This window comes from Stigmatopora argus, chromosome 7, assembly GCF_051989625.1.
Source record: "Stigmatopora argus isolate UIUO_Sarg chromosome 7, RoL_Sarg_1.0, whole genome shotgun sequence".
Lineage (NCBI taxonomy): Eukaryota > Metazoa > Chordata > Actinopteri > Syngnathiformes > Syngnathidae > Stigmatopora > Stigmatopora argus.
The window spans coordinates 3135012-3143672 of record NC_135393.1 but is presented as its reverse complement, the minus strand read 5'-3'; the positions used below and the strand labels follow the sequence as shown (position 1 = coordinate 3143672).

The window sequence follows — 8661 nt, the reverse complement described above, 5'->3', positions numbered from 1 at the left end:
CCCCCACCTTGTGGACTTCCTGTGTGTGGCTCCAGTTTTTTACCTAGGTCTATAATGTCTTCTGTGCCTGTGCTTGCTACTGCAACGAAGGGAATTTCCCGAATTTGGGATGAAATAAAGTTCTAATCTAATCTAATCTACTCGCGTCTGTCTGGGCAGTCGGAGCACGTTTAACTAGGTAAGACGGCGGCGCCCTAGGTAAGGTGGCGCTGACCTAGGTAAGATGGCGACGCCCTGAGCAAGCAGTGACAGGCACAAGTGAGTTTTTTTTCCTGAATTTCATTCATAGATGTCAAAATTAATTTTGTTTAGGATTTTATCTGTTTATCTCTTCTCTATTTTGAAATAAATTACTGTATCACCCGCATTGTCTTGCGTTATGGGGTCATGGAATTATGGTGTTATGGCGTTTCGTCTTTGTCACCTTGCAGTTTCATGCATGTCGTCTTTTTATGCACATATAAGCCGTACCCTCCATTCAGTCATTTTTTTTTGTCCGACAAATGCGGCTTATATGCGAGTAAATACGGTAAGGGAGACATTCTGTATTGAAACTGATTAAGTACCGTATTTTCACGACTATAAGGCGCACATAAAAGTCTTAAATTTTCTCCAAGATAGACAGGGCGCCTTATAATCCAGTGCGCTTTATATATGGACCAATACTAACATTGTTATCACAATAAAATAAAATGAATCAGTTGATAGGGTACACCGAGGCTACTATTTTCCCGTAGACAAAGTACTGCGCAGTGACAGCTGGGATATGTAGTAGTTCTTTTGTCAATACACCCAATGGATTGTGGCCTGTATACATCGACATCAATACTCTACTATTTTCCCGTAGACAAAGTACTGCGCAGTGACTGCTGGGATATGTAGTAGTTCTTTTGTCAATACACCCAATGGATTGTGGCCTGTATACATCGACATCAATACAACTCGACGAAGCATGGAAAGCACCGTTGGAAAAGTTAGGCTAGCTACTAGCTAGCTACTATTTGCAAATGGATTGTGGCCTGTATACATCGACATCAACACAGCTTTACGAAGCATGGAAAGCAGCGTTGGAATAGTTACGCTAGCTACTAGCTAGCTACTAGCTAGCTACTATTTGTGAATGGATTGTGGCCGCCTGGACGAACGTATAAAATTCAGCGTTTTCGATGACTCATTTGGACAATTGTTCAATTCGGACACGGAAAATGAGGACTTTGATGGATTTGTGGGTGATGATGACGTGAGTAAGTTGTAAAATGGCTAAATAAAGTACAACCAAACTCAGTTTTGCTTCTGTGTTTTTAGCGTGTGGGTGTAGCGTGCAAGAACGATATATCCCAGCAGTCACTGCGCACCGGAAACCGGAAAAAGAGTCTGGGGCTGCTTCCGGTAGCCAGCGCTATTGCGGTTAGATATTCATATATAATATATATGCGTCAAAAAAAACGGTGCATCCTTTGTGTGTTTAAAATAAAGAAATAGCACTCGTTACTGACACTGCGGCTAAAAATACGATGCGCCATATAGTCGTGAAAATACGGTACATTCTATATGTGTGTTTTTATCGTTTAAATATGTGTCTTAACAAAATTAATGTTGGGAATCACTGTTGTAGCCCACGTTTTCTATTTTAATTTCTTTTTCTTTCATTGTGTTCATCTGTATATCAATAAGAATAAAAAATTCCTGGAATTTTAGGGTGTCGCTTAACCTATATCGTGCAGGTGAAACTATATTGACGAGCTCTTACTCTGCTGTATTGTCCACACTTTTGAAAGAATTTGCCAGCTTGCAGGTGGTTCTTCTCTGCCTTGAAATAAAGAGCGATGCTCTGATAATCTTCCAGTGTTGCATCAGAACCTGGTGAGACACACAGCAGCAGTTGTGTACATGTTTCATTTTTCATTAGTGGAGACAACAAATATTGAAAAGCAATGATTGTACATCAACCAAAACTTTGATGAGTCACAAACCAATGATGTCTGCATAAACCTCCATCTGTCTGTGCTGCTGTGCTAGCTGAAAGGCTTCATCATTGCATTGGGAGAGAACCAGGAAGTGGATGGCCGAGCCATAGTCATTCAATGACAAGAAAAACCTTTAAAGACATAGATATATGAATCTGAATCCGAGTAGACTATAAACCTAACCACTCCTTTGTCCCACCTGGCTACCATCTTTGCTCCCTCAATGCTCTGCGTCTCTCTGACAATGCGAACGGCACCTTCTGGGTTCTTCAGGTGATCCAGCAGTACACGAGTTACATTGTCCCAGTCTTTAGCGCTACCATAGGCTTGTGCTGCTTCCTTATAACTGATGAACACAGAAAGCATTGCATTAGCAGGCTTTGCTTGAACTAGTCCTGATCTATGTGGAGAAATTAAGAAGAACCTACTTGCCATCCGCCTCCTTGGCTTTAGCATACTGCAGGTGGATCTTGGAAGAGGTGACATTGGGCAGCAACTCGCCAACCTTTGCCCTAAAAGTTTCATTATTACAAACATGAATCCTAAAGGTTTGAGATTTCTTGTTTTAGGGCCTTGTCTCACCAGTTTTTGCAGCGAATATAAACTGATGCTGCCTTGTCATAACACTGTCCTTTTTCGTAGAGCTGAGCAGCTTCGGAAAATTGCTGTGACACACAAAAATAACTAATACTCTAAGCACAATAATGTAGTAATGCATCTGTTTAGAAACTAAAAACAAACCCTTACCTTCATGCTTTCTAATATTGCTGCACATTCTTTCTTTAGGACTCTGCTTGGGTGCTGAATGGCTTGCGCAACACCCCTTCGTATGTCGCCCATCCGAATGGACATCCTAGCTACACCTGCATGGCACACTTCATCATGCTCCTGGAACTGCAATATTAAGGATAATGAGAAAATTACAGAGAAAACTAAAATGTTTACTATATTGATATACTAACTACATATGTACTAGAGCTGGGCGATATGACAAAAAATGTTTTCACGATAAAAAATCACAATAAAATATCTAGATAACTATCAATTTTTTTTCTTTCAAATTTGAAACTACAAACTTCTGTGAATAGGTAAATAAATTACTTTCCTCCTTATTCAAATATGAGGGTAACTATGTTACCATTATAAGAAAAGAGAATGTGAAATATGATAGTTTTAAAAAGTATTTTTGTTGTTCTTTTGTGCAATAAAGACAACTCCCTCCTTACACTATGAAAAGTAAAGAATAAAACCTACAGAAATTTTGACATGCATCTTTATTTTTATAAATTTGCCTTCAAACCAAAAGTTGCTGTGCAATATGAAATAAATAAAATAATCAACTGAAGACATCATCACCATTGGCAAGCAGACTGTTTTCAGCCTCGCAATAAGAAACTGTAAATTTACCTCACATTAGGCCATTTCCCCCCAAAAATCAAATAAAAAAGTTGGATGAACTTAACCCATTTTAAGCCAAGATAACAAGTTTTAGATTTTTGCAACGTTTTCAGAAAATTTACATAAAATGGGGAAACACCTTGCTATCAAGTAAGAAAAATATGACAGACTATCTTCAAATGAGGACAGTGGGTAAAGAACATTTTCAATAAGGCTGCTCTTTGTGCACAGGTATTCACAAAGCATTAAAAAAAGAAAAGAAAGAAGAGGCCAGGGAGAATTTCCTTGAATCTTTTAGCGGGTTGGCTCGGTGTTGTCCTGCATCTCATAATCGCTAATTTTGGCCGTGTTATTGTCCTTTTGCGTTCATGCTCCGTGTTAGCCTCTATTGCTAACATGCTAAAAACATGTTTTTTCATAATCTTTTTCTTCGAAGCGTTGGTATGGAACAGGTGCTCAATACGTCGTTTGCGAGCTACCAGTCGCTAAGGTACTATTGGTAAATCGCATGACAGTAAGATTTGATCCAGTAAAAAAAATACAATAATATTTTATATGAGACTTGAGCTGGAAAACAGTCCCATCGCGACTCCAAGCATGATTACTATCTGCCTACACTACTTTGGATCCTTACTGGAATCAAGTGTATCATCAGCATACATAACTGCTGAGCTTTGTCATTGGCCCGGAAAAAAGGGTAGATCCCACAAAAAAGTTTGATAAAAAAAGTTTGAGCACCCCTGGTCTGGAACTAGCGTCAATCTTGCAACAGCTCTTCCGTTTTCCGTGGTGGTTGATATGTGATGTGTAATTGCAGTTTAAAATTATCTAATTTTTATACAAAGTTTTTAATATTATCTCATCCCATCTCATTTTTGGAACCGCTTTATCCTCATTAGGGTCGCGGGGGGTGCTGGAGCCTATCTCAGCTGGGACACCCTGAATCGGTGGCCAGACGATCACAGGGCACAAGGAGACGGACAACCATGCATGCTCACACCCATACCTAGGGGCAATTTAGAGTGTCCAATCAACCTACCATGCAGGTTTTTGGAATGTGTGAGGAAACCAGAGTAACCGGAGGAAACCCACGCAGGCCTGGGGAGAACATGAAAACTCCACACAGGTGGACGTGACCTGGACCCCAGAGCTGTGAGGCCGACGCGCTAACCATTCACTCCACCGGGCCGTCTTTTAATATTATTGTTGAAAAAAATATATTTCACGATAATTATCATTATTGTTTTATCTACCAGCTCTAATATATACATATAAATACATATAAACAGTGTATGTATACACACTTACTTTATTATTATGAGTCATGCCTTTTTCATAGTGCGCCAGAGCATTCATGTAGTCCCCACTAAAAACAAAGAGAAAGGTAAAACCAGATGATACATCAGAATTGACATTTCAGAAAATATCATAATTTGTATTAGCCCAATATTTTTAAGTACACAAATTCCAGATGAATTGCATATTCTTTGGAAAGAAATGGAATCTGGTCTTCGGCTAAGCCCTTCGCTAACTTCAGGGCGCTATCCCAGTGTAGTAGGTCTCTTCTCATCTATTAAACAAAAAAAAACATTTAACTTACGATTTTTTAGTTGAAACTACTCAAATCAAAAATATGTATGTACCTCCAAGGCAGCAATTGGGCAGCCTGAAGCTAGGTAGAGATCCTGAGCAAGACAGAAGTCCTCCAGGAACATGGCCAAATGGCCTGCAAGCAAGTTATTATCTTCAATACCCTTGAAAAAAAGAACATGTTTGGTAAATCTTTTAATTTGCTTTTAGCTGCTTCTCAAACACTGGCCTACCAGAAACAACTATACCTGGATAGCCTGAAGAGACATCACCATACCCACGTTGCCACTCATTCGATAGAAGTGGATGGCCAACTCGACCTCCATGTGGACCAGACAGGCTTTGCCAATCTCTGCCTTGTCGGTCTCACTGCCTTCGGTCAAGCACAGACCCCAGGCTTCATAAAACCTTACAAGTGATGAACAAAAAATACAGGTTATTGGGACAAAAGTCACAATTTTCTACGCAGTGGTGCCACCAGAATTTTTTCCCGTGGATAGCCAGATGGGGACATCAGAGCTGCCAACCTCTGTCGACCCCATTTCAGGAGTACCCTTGTCCCATTTCCGGAGTTTATCCGGAGTGAATGCGATTCACGCAAAATTGATATGCGCTGAAGTCGCACAAGACGAATCATTCGTCAAAACTTGTAACTCAGATGAATCACAATGCACTCTTGTTACCGAATTCTTCAGGTTTACAGTGCAGTTGAATCAAGATGGCCGAAGCCGTAGCAATGGTGTGAATTTTGAGGCATTTAAATTGGAAATTTGGTTCTTTTCTGAAATGGTTGTTTAAAAAAATTAAAGTGACAATTTTTGGGGGATTTCCGGAGTTTAGAGAGGTTGTCCGGAGTCCCGGAGTTTGTGTTGCATTTCTGGGTAAACTCCTGAAATTCCGGAGTAATTGGCAGCTCTGGGACATGTGGCACACTAAAACTGAAAACCATACTTTTGAGATATGACTTTACTCTTTTAGTAAGCTGAATAAGAAGACTTGAAGGGGAAAACAAGCCTTGGCATAAATGACTAGCAAGTAAAAAAATGGAAGGACCTCAATATACAATGATTTTTTTGGAACTATCATAAGGGGAAAACAATGGTTGAACACAGAAAATGACAGTTCACAGGGGCTGCCATTTTGGAATGAATAAAACCTTAGTTGTACCCACACTGGGGGTAACTTATGGATTGCCAGCCAGGGTGAGGCAGGAGAGAGAAGACTGAAGGCTTATCAGTTTTGGGCTCCAAGGCAAAATGAAATGGAAGATTACCATATGTTCACACCTATAGGGCACACTTAAAAGTATAAAATTTTCTCTAAAATGGATGCTGTGCCCAATTAAATTAAAATCTATTGAAAATTTTGTATGACTCTTACCGGTTGACTGTTTCATTTCTTGCCGACACGCTACTTACTGCTGTCAACCCAGCGGACGTTTATGTTCCCGTGGTCAAATGAACACACCTTAAAAATAGCCTGCCCGCATACTCCAACCAATACGGTAAACCCATTCAAAACATCCCAGGCAAGGCGCGAGGCAGTTAAATTCCGTGTGCTCGTAGTAGACCTGGGCCATGTGACAAAACATTTTATCACGATAAAAACAAACAAAAAACTGTCGATATCGATAATTATCGCAATAACTATCACATCTTTTTTCTTTCAAATTTGAATCTTCAACCTTCTGTGAATAAGTAAAAAAATACTTACCTTCATATTCAATTATGAAAATAATTATGTTACCTTACATTATAAGAAAAGAGAATATAAATTATGATGATTTTAAAAAGTATTTTTGTTGTTCTGTTGTGCAATAAAGAAGGCAACTCACTCCTTACACTATGAAAAGTAAAGTAAATAACCCCTGCAGAAATTTTGATAGGTGCCTTTATTTTTATAAATTTGCCTTCAAACCAAAAGTTACTGTGCAATATGAAATAAATTATCAACTGAACACATATTTACCATTGGCAAACAGACTATTTTAAGAAAGGAATTTTCTGCTGTTTGTGCACAGGTATTTACGAGGCATTTAAAAAAAAGAAAAAAAGAAAGAAAACGCCAAGGAGACTTCACTTGGATATTTGGGGGGGGGGTCGGCTCGGAGTTGTCCAGGATCTCATAATCGCTCATTTTGACTGTTACAGTACTTTAGCCTTCTTGCTCTGTGTTACCCGCTTTATTGCTAACTATGCTAAAAACAGCTTTTCATTGCCATCCTCTTCCTCTACTGAAGATTGGTTGCACCAGCACCCCTATTCTTTGTGGTGGTCAGGTGGTGTAATTACAGTTTAAACTTATCAAAATCGATCTAAACTTTTGTTTTGTTGCCAAAAATTATTTGCCGATAATTATCGTAATCGTTTTATCTCCCAGCCTTAGCTCATAGCACTTTTACTTTGACTTTAGTCAATGTCGATGCCTGGGCCAAAGTGTCGGCGCGCACTGTAGTCTGAGCTTTCGTCAAAGCTGGAATCACTATTACGAAAGCCTACGGCAATAACTCTGACCTTGACAATAAGATGGAACCCAGCATTGTTGGACAGCGAACTCGCCCACTAGGCTGAAATCTTAATGGCGGATACAGAAAATGAGGACTTTGACAGATTTGTAGGTGTTTGAATGCTTTGACTTATATGACTGAGAATGCACATTACGTCAAAAAACACAATGAAACTTGGTTTTGCTCCTTTTGCCTTTTTAAAACTTACGCTAGCATTTGCTAGCTTATGTGTCATGCTAACACGACCATTGCATCGCGTCTATTGAGCTGAAGCGCCTTTTTATGGGCAAAAAACAGATACTGCAACTGCAAATGAGACAGCGCACTTTCAGTCGGTGCGCCCTATAGGTGTGAAAATACTGTAAATTCCTAACTCAGAGCGAGGTGCAGGCCACACCATCTGGAATACTGAAGTTTAAGAAGAGGGATGATAAAAGTGTGATAGGGCACGGTAAATATAGCATAGCATCAGAGGCGCCGTTCAAGCGGCAGCCAGTTGCAGTAGCTCCCTAAACCCTCACTCGTATTCTGTGTTTTTACAGCTTTTTTACAGCTTTTTTATCCTTTATTTTTACATTTTATTGTCTCTTAAGATTTTACTTGTTACTTTACTTTATATTTTATACTCCATACTTTAATATTTTCCAACTTTACCTTCAAGACTCTACTTCAAGACTCAAGTTGTGCGAGAGGCAGTCTTTGATCTATTAGTTTAGTTTATCTTTACAAATTCAGGACATTACATTTTTGACCCATTCAGCCATGCCTCCGCTGTTTTACACAAAAGATCAGCTGTTAGCGCTACGCAACACCTGGATGCCCCTGGATCTCCGCGCGGAGTTAAAGAGGAAGAGAAGAGGATGCAGAGCTGGACGAAAATGTCAGGAGAGAAAGCGACGCTTCAGACCCAGCATCCCATCTATTATTATGGGGAACGTAAGATCTCACCCCAATAAGATGGAAGAGCTAACGGTGCTTACCAAACTACAACCACACTATCGGAAAATCTGTATTATGTGCTTCACGGCGACCTTGGCTGAATGAACTGACACCAGACTCTCTCGTCTCCTTGGATGGTTTTCAGCTGGTGAGGGCGGACAAAAATGCTGAGGAGAGCGGTAGGAAGAAAGGTGGGGGACTAGCTGTTTTTATTAATGGTAGATGGTGTAGCCCCGGGCATATTACTGTGAAGGAGCAACT

The 8661-nt window shown here is 39.9% G+C and overlaps 1 protein-coding gene across 4 annotated transcripts in view; it reads right to left on the bottom strand.

Moving 5' to 3' along the window:
* The window catches only part of wdr19 (WD repeat domain 19), a 55008-nt gene that overhangs the window by 23559 nt on the left and 22788 nt on the right, over window positions 1-8661 (bottom strand). For all 4 annotated transcript variants that reach the window (XM_077604586.1, XM_077604585.1, XM_077604587.1 and 1 more), the window contains 10 exons: window positions 5204-5363; window positions 5009-5119; window positions 4826-4935; window positions 4674-4731; window positions 2715-2861; window positions 2550-2632; window positions 2396-2479; window positions 2167-2313; window positions 1974-2098; window positions 1751-1860 (listed from right to left, as the gene is read on the bottom strand). In XM_077604586.1, coding sequence (XP_077460712.1) covers window positions 1751-1860; window positions 1974-2098; window positions 2167-2313; window positions 2396-2479; window positions 2550-2632; window positions 2715-2861; window positions 4674-4731; window positions 4826-4935; window positions 5009-5119; window positions 5204-5363 — 1135 coding nt within the window. The remainder of the gene's footprint in view (window positions 1-1750; window positions 1861-1973; window positions 2099-2166; window positions 2314-2395; window positions 2480-2549; window positions 2633-2714; window positions 2862-4673; window positions 4732-4825; window positions 4936-5008; window positions 5120-5203; window positions 5364-8661) is intronic.